Here is a 17,201-nt window from a genome sequence, read left to right as displayed (position 1 = left end):
CGCAGAGTGTACAAATGGAACCAAATGGACCGTTACTCTCAGAGTTAAATGAACATTGATTTTACAACATAAATTGGGGGTCCCAGAGATAGAAATGCCGTTAAATGGGGGTACATATAGACTAATGCATGTCAAACTGGGGGGTCCTTGAAATTGAACCGCGGGCTAATTAGTGTCAATTTGGGGGTCCTTGACATGAACGAGTTTGGGAACCACTGCCCTAGAGGTCATGCTGTTCCAAGTCATCTGGCCACTGATAGCTTGTGTGCAAGAGGAGAGTTTGGCCTAAGAGCTGGTGGTCGGGATAAGATCAAGGGGTCACCAAAATCCAAACCAAAAAGGGAGCATAGGAGCTCCATTCAGTCAGTAGTTTTCAAACTGGCTTGTCAAACCACTCTGATGTGGATGTATTCATTTAAAAACGGTTCATAAAACAGAGGGTTTATAACAATTACTGTATGTCAATGAAACAATGAAATGTGAAATGGACAGAAGGGAAAGGGAACTGACCTCAGCCATGGTTTAGACTAAAGGATATCAAGTGTAACCTTGCGTAAACACCATCTGTGACAGATTGTGGATGAAATCATGACATTTGAGAAAGGCTGTCACACATGAAAACACACCAACACAAAACCACACTTTACTGGTAGGAGAACCTGTGTGTGCACATGCACACGCGCACAGTGCCACACACACACACACACACACACACACACACACACACACACACGGTATATGTGCATGTTGAATGCACACACACGGTATATGTGCATGTTGAATGCACATGCATTAACATTCAGCAGGGTCTGTCCCCTGCAGAATTCCTGTCCTTACGAACCCACCCCCACATCTCTCACAGTCCTCTCACATTCCAACTGCAGTGTGGATTCCACATCGACAGCTGGCACTGAGGAAAAAAGACCTGTGTGTGTGTGTGTGTGTGTGTGTGTGTGTGTGTGTGTGTGTGTGTGTGTGTGTGTGTGTGTGTGTGTGTGTGCACGTGCGTGCGAGCGTGTGTGCGCGCATTGCAAGTAGGTCTTTAACTTCTGTGCGTTGTTTTCTTTCCGTCTGCCATTCTGCACGCGACCCATGCCAATGCAATGGGGAAAAAAGGAAAAGAAAAGTCCCAGAACAATTATGTCTCTCTTTCCTCGAATATATTCATGAAGATGTTTGCATCGTTAGAATACAGAGGAGAACGACAGGAATGATGTACTGTAGATGTGGAGAGAAATGAGCATTGACTCATGGGCCAACATTCATCTTATGAAGCCTCTAGTTGCAACATGGAATAATGTATGTGTAATGCAGTGTAATACTACACTAGAGCCCTTTTCAATATAATGTCATTATGTTCAAGTAATTGATTTTGTTCTGCCAAGAGGATGAATAATTGCGTTTGATGCCAATGAAGTCTTTTTGAGCAGAATAGAGTTGAACCGAATAAACATGCGGTCACATAATAACATTTAAGCAAAAAGAATAAGAACAACATGAATTTCACTCGTGTAGCTCTTTTTCAGGACACAATATAAAAAGGGTTTTAAGAATCAAATAAAACCACATTTCATTCCCATAAAAGTAAATGAAAACAAAACAACTTTCCTGTATTGTTTTGTTGCGTTTCCGTTCCGTTTTCTAATTTGATAGTTACGTCAACGTCACGCATGAAAACAGTTGGATGGAAACTTAAGCTGCAGAAAGAGAGCTTGACCCTATTTATGCCAGAGCTACAAACTCCAGCAGTAACAAGTCTGTCTGCTTCAACATCCTGCCACTAATCAGCTTCCACTTCCTGCGGTCAGAGGTCATCTGTACATCCAATAAACAACATGGGGAGGGGGGGGGGGGGTACAGAGGAGGAAAGAGGAGCCCGCAAACGTCTGTCTGTCAGATGTCAATCATGTTTGATCTTATTATGGTATTGTTTGTTTGTTGCGCACAATCGTTCTATTTCATGTTTCAGCTTTTTCTCTCTGAATCTGTCATTCTGCTGTCTGATCTCTTACGCTCACATTTACACACGATCCTATCAGTACACACACACACACACACACACAGGCAGGCATGCACATACAAGCATACACTGTATAACAACATGCATGCATGAATACATCTACCACACACACACACACACACACACACACACACACAGCTGCTTTGGGGGAAATGCTCCCCCCCCCCCCCCCCCAGGCTGACGGGCTGAAGCCCAAAGAAAACAAAAGTGTGTGTCTCCCGTCCTAGAGATCACCTTTCACCATCTCATTTGTAACGCCACCAGGAATAACAGCTGGAGACTGTGTCGATCTGTCTGTGTGTGTGTGTGTGTGTGTGTGTGTGTGTGTGTGTGTGTGTGTGTGTGTGTGTGTGTGTGTGTGTGTGTGTGTGGGGGGACTGGAGACAGCCGAGATGGGGAAGGGCGGGGTACAAAGAGTGGTCTGAGGAGTACAGAAGGGAAAGAGACAGAAAGAAAGTGGCAGTGGGGAGCAAAGGGAAATTAAAGTGAATGAGATATACATATAATGTTAACTAGACACAGGGGTTGACATAAGGTATCAGAGGTACCCGTCGAACAAGAGAGAGACAATTATGTTAAATCTAATTGATAACTGCAGAGTGGCGACAGTCACTTTGAATAAACAGAATGAGTATGCTAGTTGTAAAAAGGTTGCAATCTTCATAAATAGCCCATCAAATTATGAAGACGGAATTCAGGATCCATTTTTGGATACAACATGCCATGTTGTATACACACACACACACACACACACACACAACATAAAACAACAAACATGACAAGTAGACACAGCGGGGATGCATGCGTGTGGGATAATGGTATAACAGGGATGTCTGTAGTCCAGTGGGGGTTCCTGGTGTGTTATTGCAGCCTCCTATGATGCTGGCATGCGCTCTCTCTGACCTCTCTGACACACGCACACACAGTACTTTGACCCTTGGTGCTGTAGCATTGACCACCACTCAGACCATTATAACTCTGTACACCACACTATATAAGATCTAGAAAGAGAGAGCAGTCCACACGATACTATACTTCATCTCTGTAAGAAAGAAAGAACAGTCCACACTATGCTTTACCAGTACTTCATCTCTGTAAGAGAGAGTGAACACGACTACAGGGGAGCGTACCCATCTGTTCCCCAGGTTCTATGTTCCTCACTTACCACCGCAAAAAAGGTTCTATGTTCCCAGGGTTCTATGTTCCCCACTCAACTAAAAAAGGTTCTATGTTCCCCATTTTCCTCTAAAAAAAGGTTCTATGTCCCCCGCTCACCCAGAAATGCAGGAAATATTAATTTTGAATTTCAAACACACATAACGGAACATAATGGGGAGAAGTTACTATCAGAAACCTGCCCTTTGGGCGACCTAGGGGCACCCTGGTGGCCATCTTGGTGGCATAGACTAGAGCAGTGGTTTTCAACACAGTCCATTATTGTCTCCACCAGGCCGAAGGCATGTGGAGAGTGTTTTGCGGATAGTGTTTGCCATTAACTGCATTTACATGGACGATATTTATATAAATAAATGTCACCCTCTTTTACATGCCCTAAAGTATTTAATCAGAATACAACTTTTGAAATGCAAAAAGTTGTTTTCTTTCTGTCAATTTTCAAAATAGACTCACATTGTGTTCTCGGCTGTATTCATTCATATATGGGGGCATTCCCATGTATGGGGATTAAGCTAATAATTTAGATGGAAGTTAATTAAAGTGGGTCATGTTTGCAATTGTAACAGCTGAAATCAATAAAAGGAGACTTTGTGTATGTACTAAAAGTTTGAAATTCTCCCGTGGGAAATTTGAGTTATTAGCATATGTGACCATACCATTGACATCCTATACAAGGCAAAAAGAAAAAGTCTAAATTTCATCATTCTTTAAGTAGCATGTGACATATGAAACTAGGGGGTTGTCATGGGAGGAAAGCAGCCATAGCTGTCATCACAAATGTGATGAGGTCAGCACATATGGCCGAATTTAGTCCACAGCCTCCATGGTTCAGTGGGGAACATAGAACCTCTTTTGGGGGGCCGGGTGAGTGGGGAGAACATAGAACCTCTTTTGGGGGGCCGGGTGAGTGGGGAACATAGAACCAGGGGAACATAGGGATGACCCCGACTACAGTCTCAGTCCACAGTAAGGGAGAGAGAGAACAGAGGTGATGGAGTACAGAAGTGGAGAGAAAGCATTCAAAATATCACAAGGGTTATTATTATCGTTTTCCATTACTGTGCGTTCTATTTGAAAGATTGCTGTTCCAAACACTTCCTCCACTCAAATTGGAAACAGTAGGACTGAATATGCAGTTATTATTACAAATTCTTTAAATGCTTTCAAAAAGGAGAAACTAAGTATGCCATTTGATGAATATAGGAATGGCGTTCACAAAGATTAACTAGGGTGGAAAGTGTGGATAAAATGCTTGATTCCTTCCAGTGACTTTTAGAGAAATACATTACTTTATCTTCCCTCTCATTTATCCCCCCCCCATTTTGCCCCAATTCTCCAAACACACTTTTCTCCTTTGTTGACCTACTGCTGATAAACACACTCTAACTACACCCATGTGAGCATGAGATCACACGATTACTGTGTGTGTGCGTGCGTTAGTGTGTGTCAGACATTCAACACTCCTGCTGTAATTTAAATGTTTTTCTTTCTTTCTCGCTCTTTCTATGACCTCCTACTTTTTTATCTTATCTTCTTCCTTTGTCTCCCTCTCCCTCCCGCTCTCACACACGCTTTTAAGAAGCCAGACAGGCTTATTATTGCCCCTCCATGACAGTGTCAAAGCTAACATTGACTTTATCTTAACTTGCACTAATAGCCTCTAACAACCACAGGCCAATAAAACCCAAACCTCTTAAAGATGCTAATATAGGCTTAACTAAACCTAGGGGTCAAGCGAGATCCCTGCCCTGATATGCAAGTAAGGTCCTTTAAAACATTTTCACTGAAATGTATAATAAAATAAACTAAAAAAAAAGTGAATATAATGTGAACATAACAGCCCATTATACTGTATATGCACTCCTAAGTGCCTAACTGACTAATCACCTTATTCACTTAGACACAGACGGTGATAGTTTAACTTTAAGGTTCAACTATTTCGGGAATGTCATACTGTTGCATTGCATCATGACGCGTTGTGAGTGGGTAGATCAGCTATTTTCGCTATTTGCTGTACAATGTAGTACTGATATACTGAATAGGGCTTAAGTGAAAGTTTTTTAAGCAACTGTAGGACAGTGGATGATACACACTACAGTACAGTAGTGTTACTGCATCAGATCAGGGTGATGGGACCCTGGGAATAATACTGTATTTACCAATGTGCATATAAGCACCAGTGCAAGATACATGCCGAGTTACTTATGACTGAGCCAATCTAGGAACCCAACATTATTTTTACCACTGAGCTAACAAAAACAGCTGGACAGCATTTGGCATTAAGATTTAACAAGAGGTACTAACTGAGTGTTTTAGACCTTTTGAAGCTGTCTTTTGTCTGCTAATCACTATGTAATCAACACGTGCACCGCTAAAAAAAAAAAAACCACACACACACACACACACACACACACACACAATAAAGGCTCTATTGTGTATGTGTGTGTGTGTGTGTGTGTGTGTGTGTGTGTGTGTGTGTGTGTGTGTGTGCGTGCGTGCCAAGTGAGTTATACCAAGTGAAATCGTGATTGTAGCCCATCTATGCTGCTGTTTGAATATGCTGCTCTCTCCTGCTCATCTCTCGCTCTCTCTTCATGACATTTCCCCCCATGTAAATTAAAAAAAACATGTATTGCTCCTCAATAGCAACAATGCCAATAAGCTTACCTGAGTTCAGACATGTTTGGAGCTATAGTAAAAAGCTGAATGTTGGGTCTTAGCATAAAAGTGCCCACCAGGACATGTTGCATTGATTCCACGGGGGAACATTAGCTGCTTAAAACTAAGCTAGCTCAAGTGCTCTGCATGCCAGGCTTGCTAGCAGCCTCATTCTCTCATCCTCTTTGCACTGCTGTAATGTTTTCCCACCTAGCTTAATTAACATTGCCCTGGTAATTACATTCCTACGTAATGACTGTATGTGAAACAGGAGGTTGTAAAGGGGTTGTGGGCCAGGGAAGGTTTTGTGTGTGTGTGTGTGTGTGTGTGTGTGTGTGTGTGTGTGTGTGTGTCCATTTACCCCGTAGTATTTATTTTATTTATTTTTTTATCCCACGATTTTGTATCCAAGTTTTTTCACCCAGTGTCAATTATCTAATGTAATCCTAGGTGCTACACTCCCTGCGCCATCCTGGGGAGAGCAATGGACTGACCTCGTACTTCTTTCACTGCATGAGGAGTATCCCATAGTATTTATGAACAGTGTATTCTAGTTGCATATTATGTTTGCAGAATATGTCTATGTTTTTGTTTACACTTGGCTCAATACATTGTCTGTCTTCTTCCATTCTATTATTCTGGATGTCTATTCAGTTGTTTTCAATTAATGTGCGCTCTTGTTCTGTGTGTGTGTGTGTGTGTGTGTGTGTGTGTGTGTGTCCATTGTTTTTATCATCTATTTGTGTTTTGGCCTCTCTATATTTGTGTTTCTGTGCCTGTGTTATCTGCACCTTTCTCACTCTATAGATAAGTGTTTATGGAGAGGTTACGCTGGAATTATTCTTAGTAAGTCGGGCCTGTGTTACAAAGAACTGTACTTGTTCGGCTGTTTCCTTTCTTCAGAAATAACACATCTACAAGATCGCATCTACATGATGCATTGTGAGATTGTAGATCGGCTATTTGTGGCTAATGTTCCCTCCAGAATAGTTGGAGGGAACATGCTGGGGTTCTAAAAATGCTAGCACTCCCCGGCTCTCAAATCTATTGTATTTACTGAATGTACAAACCACCACACACAGACAACGAAGGGTGCACGACCTGCACCTCTGGTCCTGTTGCAGTTCTCTCTATTCGCACAGCTTCACCCATATTTCTATCTGTCCGTCTCTCTCATGCTCTCTGTCTCACTGCTCACAGCATAAAATAGCTGCATTCCCCACACACCAAGAAAACTACCAACGCTCATTAAAACACTGGCCATTGAAGATTGGAGTGACAGCCATGCTAGCAGCATAACCCTGATCCACAACCCTTGATAGGTTTTAGAAAAATAAATGTTTTAGATGCCAGCTGATATTTATAATACCAAAAACAAAATCTAACCCCACCAGTGGCAACGTTAGGGAAGGTTACATGAGCGGACATTACATACCTGAAGCCAAAACAACTCAAGTCAAAGAAGGCAATTTCCTTAACTGTAATAGACCCTTACATGCACCTTAAGTACACTTTGTGCTAAATTAAATGTACCCTGACTAGGCTACAGAACATTAGCATTTTCCATCATTACTGGGGTATCAAAGTGTCCCAGTGTGTTTTTTGTTTGTTTAGTTATTATTTCTATGCAAAATCAAACAGGGTCTCAACGGAGATAAAAGTTGAGTTAAAAGTGTAGGTCGGTGCTTCTAGGATCAACAGGAACTAAAACTTTGAAAAAAGAGCTCATTGCCCCATAATAGATTGGACTTCCCTTCCCTAGGTTAGACCCTAGGGGGGAAGAAATGAAAATGTGAATATGGAGATGGGCTTGGAGATTGGGCTATCTGAACCAGTGTGGCAATGTGCAATATTATGTCTTTTTCTTTTTTCTCTATGGTATTGAACTGTGTGTGGATGATGGTGAAGATGCACTGGAGGACCCCCCCCCCCCCCCCCCCCTGGATGAGCGATTCTCATCCAAGCACTCAAAAAATAACCTCTGAGAGGGCGTAAAATCTATGTATTGCATTTATGTACAGTTAAGTAGGTTATGTACCTGATGTTCATAAGGCCACACTTTATTGATTTTTAGGCCTCAATAACTTTGAAACCGGGTCTGTAATAGAACCTTGTTTTGATCTCCATTTCAACTTAAAGAGTGGGGACTAAATTATTATTAATGTCACTGTGCTGACTACATCGTAGAGATGACTTAGTCTATTGGGAACTCCCAATAGACCCAAAATTCCAGCATTTTCTTTTACAAAATAACATCCAGATCCCAACAGAACTGAATGGTAGAGGTTGTCATCCATTCGCTACAGTGCATTAGCATCAGTCTATGGAGTCAGTCATCAACTTCCTTTAAATGTATAGTATTTCTCTATTGCTTCTTTGTCTTCGCACTCTCCCTGTTTCCTCGCCTTGTCCTCTCCTCTGTCCTCCTTCCTCTCTCCTATTATCTATATTCATTTTCATTACATCCTCCTTGTGTCCCTTGCTCCGTTCTTCTCCTAACCCCTTCTAACATTTCTTAACTTAACTTTTCTCTACTTTCTGTATCCCTGTCTTTTCTTCATGTTTCTGAAACGACTTCTTCCCTTTTCTGTCCCTTCCTATCTACTCAAGCTACTGCTCCATTTCTGTGCGTGCGTGCGTGCGTGTGTGTGTGTGTGTGTGTGTGTGTGTGCGTGCGCGTGCCCTTTCAGTTTCATTCAGATACTGAGGGGGAGGAAATGCTGTGGCATTGCACAGCAAACGTCCCTAATGGGCTAATCTAATCTCATCTCATTGCAGTCTATGGCCCTGTGTTTACATTTGGCCCGTGTCTGCATGGTTGCCTGGTTTCCTGACGCTGAATGCATCTTTGTTCACTCTGAACTCTCATCGCTGGGTCTGATCTCAATAACAGGCGGCATCAGTTTTAAGAAAGAAAAGAAAAAAGGGAAAAAAACAATAAAAACATAAAAAATGTAATTAACCCTCATCTGTCCAGGGGCATTTGACTGTACTTCCATGCCCTTTACACATCCACAGTTAAGCTTATATGTATTCACACACCGGGGAGATTCCCAGTACAATTAAACGCCATGCTCAAGGACACAGTAAAAAAAAAAGCTCTCTGTTTTCTAGGGGGGGGGGGGGGAATTAAACAATTGTGGGTGCAAGACTGGCCACTCAAAGAGAGCCCACAGCAATGAATGAGTCCAGGAAAGACTTCAAGAACTTCAACAATGAGGGTTCTGTCAGCAGAACACTGAGGTCTTCAGATTACTGAATGCAACGGAGTAAATTATCTAGTAAATATTAATCACTTAAGCCCTATACTCTGTTGACCGGGCCCCCAGGGTGCACTCCTTTTTACCCTCTACACCAAATGTCTTGCAAAAAAATAGCCAATCTACAAACATTCAACAGATCGTCCGATCTTATCCATGGGGCATGTTAGCGTTTTGAATGGCTGCTTGTTTCAAAGTTTGAGATGCTTGCAGCTGTTGCAGCTGAGTTTCTATCACATTTCAGGACTTTATACAATGCAAGTTTCAACAAGTTTCAACTAGGTTTTAACTAAGTCGCAACTAACAAACTTTTGAAGCATTACCCATTTATCGCCTGTTTTTCAACATACTATAAGCACACACAAACTGATGTGTTCTCAAGATTGTATTATTTTAATTTGATTAATTTGTGTATTATTTAAAATGGTAGAAATTCTAGAAAAGGCTGTGTTATCTTGCAAACCAATATCGGGGGCTAACGTTATGAACAACATGATCTTCAACCTAAGGGCAACAAGAATAACTCGCTGATGAATTAAAGGATCACAATAACCTCCCACCAGGGCAAGAGTCCAAAGTTAGTCCATAATCAAACAGGTTGCATCTAAAAGAAGCACTCCAATGTAGACCATTACCACTACAGGATAATGAAACGTTGCAACATTTTATATTTTCCAGAGAAAAACATTGGGAGAGAATCTAAGGTGTAGGCAGTGGGCACCTTCCATGAGCTCCAACGTCATGTTAAATGTGTCATACTGTCATGTCATAATGCTGTGATGTCATATTGACTTGACTTCCCAATATGACGTTATTTGCCTCGATCTCCTTTGGATTCCAGTATAAATTTTCAGTTTGAAAAAGTTTAATATTTTCGAAAGGTACAAAACACGTAAAGGATGTTCAGGGATTTACATTGTTGACATACTGGCGCACACTGATCGGTCCAGTGGTTTGCGAGATTAACCCCAGATTTTCTTGTTCACGTGCATGCATACTAGTCGCCACTATTTTTAAATAGCCTATTTATTTAATCTTATAATATTTTCCTTTTAATTACAGTGCAAAACATAACACACGCACAAACCACCATCTAAATTGTAATGTCACTCACCCCTGGCAGCACTAGTAATCAGAACCATCTCTGCTGAAAGCAGAAAGAGCCACATAAACTCCATTATGGATGGCACAGCAGACGGTCACCAGTTTCAGCTTTTGTACCTGAGGAAAACATGAAACACACATTTACCAAATATGAATACATGTGTACATTTCTTTCCAAGTTGTTAACAGAATAAGCCCTGCAAATGATCACCTCTGTGCCAAAGTGATAGAGTAGTGAAAGGCCACAGACAGTCCAATCTTAATGCCATTTGGCTCGTGGTAGTTTTCCACAGTGTAACTCAACCTCAAGTTATTTAGTGGGCACATCCCATCAGAGATGCTTGTTCCAACTGAAATCGTTACACCACCGGAAACCTCAACAGGAAACAATACGGACCATTTCTAAAATTAGGGGTGATGAGTACACAGGGTTCAGTGAAAGCTTAATTGTGCCATGACAAATGAGAAGTAATTCTTTTTTTGTGCAAGTCCTCAACATTGCAGTTACAGGAAATGGTAACAAAGGTAGATAGGATCGCAGACACAGGCACAGTCAAAACAAATATATAAAGATAATATGGGAGGCTGGAAATTGTTCTTGTGCAGGTGGAGAAGAAACTGTTAATAAACCACAGCATCATGTGCTTGGATAAAGAAATTAAAAACAGAGCATCACATGCATGCATGCAGAGTGAACCACAGATTCATTGTGATCTTTTTAGTTTTACAGGTCATTTTGATAGGTTACTTAGAAAGTGGCTGTGGTGGCTGTCAGCATAAAGTCTTATAGAGGACAATTAAAAAAAACGAAAGTTTTGACCTGCATTAATTATTTTATATTCTGCTGTGATCCTTGTTTTGTCTTCTTTGTTGTGCTGCATGTGAAGAGTGCACTTTTCGATTCTATTCTGGCTCCCACACAAAATATCAGAATCAACAAACAGAACAGAGTTCTCTGACATTCACTTTCAGGGAGAGCAGTAAATAATTGACAGGCCATATTTAAATGTCTGTTCAAACATTATTACATAGAAGGATGAGTTTTCTAAAGGCCAAATATTACATTCTTCCCAAAGCTATTCTTCTGCCTACCTGTTGATACATTTTCTTATGGGCTACTGCATGGTCTAATCTGATTTCCATTCACATTCAATACATATGCTAACTTGCTTTGGACCACATAATGCCTTGATAAACGTGTCCATTAGGCTTAATATGTTGTAGATCACAAATCAGTCTTGTAATTATAATTATGGGCAAAAAGAAACATGCATTGAATGTCATTCCCCACAACCACATGCATCCACCGCTTCCAAGACACTCTCGGCAGTGTATTGCCAGCAAATATTAGCGAGAAAATATAAGACTTCCGGTGGACGATCTCTTCAAAATAAGAGTAACCTATAGAGTGAACTAAATCAATTGAAAAACTGTTCATTTGCAAATTAGAACTATAAATTAAGCATTTAAACAATGCTATACAAGTGCTATACAGTATCTTTGTAAAAAATAATAATATATATAATAATAATAACTAGAACTGCACCCTGTCGAGTGCATACTTGCTTGTTGCACACTAGTAGGCCATGAATGGCCAACTAGTGCGCAAGCAGAGCGCGCAAGTACTTTCGACCGCTATGAACTGTCAAATCTCAGTATTTCTGTTAAGGAACGTTTGAAATTTCTAATTATTAGGTGTAAAAAACATATTGTCATTACGTCACCATCGAAAACCAATTACACTCTGGCATTGGGTCCTTTAATCCACATATTTCTTACGTCATCATTGAGAGCTAGTTATACATACCGTATACTATGTATATGTAATTTGTAAGTTGATTAATAATAATAATAATATACTAGTACAAATTGGCCGCTGGACAAAAAATGGTTCTATGTTTTAACTGGTCTGGCATACGCACGCGTTCGGAGAGACCTCCTCTACAATACCACACTCTCCGCTAAGCAGCAGAGGTGTAAAATAAAAAGTGGCGGACCATCCAGTGCGGTCAGAGGTAAAAAAGTGACATTTCCAGACTATAGTGGAGTCAAGAGGATGATGGACAAAAAACGGTTCTATGTTTCAACTGGTCTGACAAACGCACGCATTCAGAGACACCTCCTCTACAACACCACACTCTTCGCTAGGCAGGAGAGGTGTAAAATAATAAGTGGCGGACCGTCTACTGCTGTCAGAGGTAAAAAAGTGACATTTCCAGACTATAGTGGACACTGGACCAAAAACAACTGGTCTGACATACACACGCGTTCGGAGCGACCTCCTCTACAACACACACTCTCCGCTAAGCAGCAGAGGTGTAAAATAATAAGTGGCGGGCCGTCCAGTGCGTCAGAGGTAAATAATTATCCATTTCCAGACTATAGTTTCATTGACGCTGGACAAAACTGGTCAACTTACTGACATACGCACGCGTTCAGAGACCTCTCCTCATTATTTTTTTGCTGGTGAAAACCGATTAAATAATCGGGATTATTTTGAGACCAATCCGATAGAGATATGGCATTTATGGCCGATATGGCCGATTCCGATTATGCTAGCGATTATAGTGTGTATCCCTAATTCTAAATTGTTCAAATTAATAGAAGATAATTAATGACATAGGCCTATACATATAGGCCTACAACATGGATACTATTGAAGATTCTGACCTTCATATACTTTTTGTTTTGATTGTATTGCTGTATTGTTCTTTCTGCTTTGGCAATGTAAACGTATGTTTTCTCATTGGATACACAGTATAATGTACCGTAATATATAGGCCTACTGACTACTGTATTGTTGTTAAATAGGTGAGAAACTATAAAATGTCCATTTAATGGGGATCAATAGCAAATAAAATCAACCGGTAACAACCTTTTAGGACACATATAAGTACTTTAGTAGTATAAGCCATTTAAAAAGACATAAATGCATAAAAATAATTAATTACGAGGTTTTATTCTGAAGACGTTATATTTGCAAGCTCGCAACCAGAAAGTAAACAGGAAGTGTTATATTTGCTGGCATGACGGAGCCGCAGCCGCCACTCATGCGCAATTATGACTTCCAAAAGTTGCTATAAATTCATTAAACAACATTGGTAGATAGGTTTTTTAATTTTTTTTATGAATTTGCAAAAGCTGATTTACTTGGTAAAGTGTTTTGCATCATCACAACATTTTTTTGTATGATTGAGGAACTTACTTTATGATTTGCAGCAGTGATGAAATTATCCACGGTCTGTCATCCACGTGCAACCGGCGAATATACCATGCTTTATCAATCAAAATTCTTCACCTACCCTCGAATAGACGGGCTCTCATTTCGTTTTCAGAGCGATCGATTTAACAATAACAATAAAATGTAGCTATCAATAGAAATTGCGCCTGGTCATCTATGACCAATTAAATTGCTTGCTTGCTTGCCTCAAAATGCTGCAAAAGAATCCTGCAGATAGAGACACAAATCAAGGCTCAAGCGCCAGTGGCATGTAGAAATAAACTCCTATAATCACAGTAAGGTCAAACACGTGAGTCTGTAGTATTTCTGAATGACAGTCATACAGCTATTAGTCCGCACATAAATCGTTCGAGAGGTGACTAAACTGGACTATGAGGACAGAGAAAGGTAAATCTATATTTCCGCCGGTTTGGATTTAAAAAAATAGATGCTTTTCCGAGTTAAAACATTATCGTTTTCGTCTATTTAACAGACTGTGTTTTCCCCATATTGCCTCCGGCTCTTTGCTGTCCAAGTTTCGGCCGCAGGCGAAAAACAAACAGCGCATAGTGGTCGTGCGACGGTCCGTCCCAGCACGGAACTTTAAGCCAATCAGGTGGCAGAACAATACCGGACAAATTCGGGGAGGGACTGTAGTATTAACTCTTCAACAGTTTGTTAAACCCTGGATTTGACAGGTTTAAACAAACTGCTTCAACGAATCTTTGTTTTATGATTATTAATTATTAACATTAATATTACATAGACATAGCATAACCCTCTAAAAAGTGAACTTGTGTAGTAATTATTATTATGATTATTATTATTATTATTATTATTATTATTATTAGCAGATTAAAACAGCAAAGCTCTGTCAAATAGGCTAATCATCATCATCATCTCTACCCCATCATTATTATCACTATCTTCAACATATATTATGTTTATGATTATTTGTTGTATATTCTACTGCTATTGACATTCTATCTATCTTGACAAACTCAGTGAGGGCTCAGTGAATATAAGTTTATTCCATAGACTGTGCAAAAATTTTTAAAAGAAAAAAGTCAGCATTAATTTGTGTGCCACTAGCGACCTCTGTGGGTTGAAGTGTATTACTGCACCAGTGTTTTTTACAGCAAAAAAATATTTAGTTTTAGTCAGTGTTTGTCATAGTCAACATGTGTAAATCTGTGCAAGAAAGAAGCTAGAAAGAGGCTGTGATATGATAGCTCATGCATGATGTACCCAAATTTGAATCCCAAAGTACACTGGTTGAAACACCATTTCAACATTGTAAGGATGTCATGCCATAATATCTGGACTGTGTTTGCCATGCAAACTGACCAGTGTAATTTTGCAATATTAATAATTCTGGTGCAAGAACACAGTAAGGGTAAAATAAAATGAATATGTATTAATTGCCCAAAATTGTAGTTTGAAGATTGAGTACCGTAGTTAAACTACACAAAACGTGACCAAAAAAGTAGTTGAACTACATATGTGCCACACACATATGAATGTAGTTGAACTACCAGCAAGCTACAGCAAAATATAGTTAAAGGGATATTTCACTTTCAAATAAAATAAACATAAAAAAATATATAAAAAAATGAAAAAAGTAATGGAAAATGCACTGCCCCCTCGCCCTTTAGAAGAACATTCTAACGTGTGAATCATAACAGTACACAATGAAGTGTCAACATGAATATATTTTCCAAAAATAATGGTCTCTTCCATCATTTGATACACTAATCAAACTTAATTTATCTCTGTAGTGGTTTGCTTAGGCGATTACCCGCTCTTGTAGACAGATTCAATACATTATATTCCCTCCACAAACTAAATGTGATGTTGTTCAGGGTTAAAAGTAAATAAAAGAAAGCATTAAGAAAAATGTATAAAAAAGTGAAAATGTTGGAATATAGCCTACTGTAAATCGGCTAACCAATGTACAGTATATAGGTCCCAAGGACACCTGGAGGTCCCCGGTCCCCATTTTGAGAACAACCGAACTAAGCGATATACTCTGAGTTCTGTGTGTACACTATGTCTATGATCCAGTGGATGTTATTAGTTAATCGTTAATCCATTAATCGCTGTTACTATTAAACTTAACAGTTAATAATTCATCAAAAAATCTGTGGTTCTATCATTGGGCGGTTTTCTGTGAATGTAAGGGCCGATTCATACTCCTATTTTAACACTGTTTCGGCGCTGTAGTGCCGAAATGATTTCAGCTCGTCAGAAATTTTCAGTAGCACCGAAGAGCCGACTTTAGGACGGTACCCGCCCCCCCGAACCTCAAATGGCGTCAAATTGTAGGCTCTACAGAGCCGAACCGACTTTTATTCGGCTCTAAAATAGGAGTATGAATCAGCCCTAATGCTGTCTGCATGTGCATGTGGCCGAGGAACGCACATGTGGGCCGGTTAAAAAAAAAGTCCCCACCACCTTGGTAGCCACAGAAATGTCTCTACTTTTGCATGTTATGTGACAGACAGACAAGACAGTGCACTTTTCATTTCATGCCATTGCCTGGCCCTGTATTGTAAATGGTCAAATAAATATTTGATTAAGGAATATAATATGCCTTTTTAATTCTTTCTGTATATCAGCAAAATGTAGATGGTTATGTTAGAGTTAGACATTGAGGGAAATTAAGATTCTCAGATTTTTTACAAAAACGCTGCTCATCAACTAACATATCAAAACATATCAATTATCAATTAATTAATTAATCAAAAATTCCCATCACTAATCCAGTGTAAATTTTCCATAATTTGGACTCACCGGTGTGTTGAGCTGAGACTACTGCTGGGAAGGGAGCAGCCTCGCTGAACCTAACCAGACGAGGAGGAGAGAGGATGTCTGTGGGAGACAGATGGTGCTGGTGGACACTTCTCTGAACACTCTCTGCAGGACATGAGACAGGATGTGGAGATCTGTGTCTCCATCTGCTCTGGGACTCCATGCCTTCGTCCTGCAGGTCACACCATTAACTGTTATTCAAAATGATCCAACAAAGATGCAGATAAAAGTATAATACAGTAGCTGGCAGTGGTGTAGTCGTAACTGGAGAAGCGGGGATCAATCCTTGACAAACTGGCAAAACAGATGCTCGTTATGCGGAATTGAATATATTATTCAACCGGGTAAAAGACACCACACTAAAATTTTTTTATCATTAATGAACAAAATATACTACAATACACACCCTGCATGCCTCAACAGTGCTTGCATTGAGTGACCTTGGTACATAGAATTTGATCTATTGAAGATTCTGACCTTCATATATGGTACCATCATTTTTCATTTGATTGTATTGCTGTATTGTTCTTTCTGCTTTGGCAATGTAAACGTATGTTTTCTCATGCCAATAAAGCCCTTTGAATTGAATTGAATTGAATTGCTTGCATAGCGCAGGACACCCTCAACCTCTCAATGTGCTGGTGGTGCGGGTGGTTGTCCATGCACCTTCGTTACCTCCGCCACCCCGTCCAGGGTAGCCCCAACGAGGGAGACAAAGTTCCTGACTAGCTTGTTCAGGCTGCTCGCGTCCCTGATACCAAGATGTTTGTGTTATATATTTTAAGCCATAAGACCATCCAATATATAGAATACCAGTAAGACGCCCTGAGGGCGAGAAGCGACCTCACCCTTGTGCTGAAACTACAGGTCTGGGAATGCCCATATATGGATATGTTTTTTACATTTTCGGGCTGGGTATGGCGAAAAATGTGTGCAAATTAGTAAGGCTAAG

The 17,201-nt window shown here is 40.2% G+C and overlaps 1 protein-coding gene across 1 annotated transcript in view; it reads right to left on the bottom strand.

The window, feature by feature from the left end:
* The window catches only part of fgfrl1a (fibroblast growth factor receptor like 1a), a 74,949-nt gene extending 60,937 nt beyond the window's left edge, over window positions 1-14,012 (bottom strand). The window contains exons 1-2 of the mRNA XM_080774141.1: window positions 13,424-14,012; window positions 10,229-10,335 (exon numbers count right to left, since the gene is read on the bottom strand). Of these exons, the coding sequence (XP_080630267.1) occupies window positions 10,229-10,292 (64 nt within the window). The 5' untranslated portion in view covers window positions 10,293-10,335; window positions 13,424-14,012. The remainder of the gene's footprint in view (window positions 1-10,228; window positions 10,336-13,423) is intronic.
* Window positions 14,013-17,201: the final 3,189 nt, after the last annotated feature.

Source organism: Protomyctophum bolini, assembly GCF_963924005.1.
Source record: "Protomyctophum bolini genome assembly, chromosome: 10".
In the NCBI taxonomy this organism is placed as follows: Eukaryota; Metazoa; Chordata; class Actinopteri; order Myctophiformes; family Myctophidae; genus Protomyctophum; species Protomyctophum bolini.
This window is presented reverse-complemented; position numbering and strand designations above follow the sequence as displayed.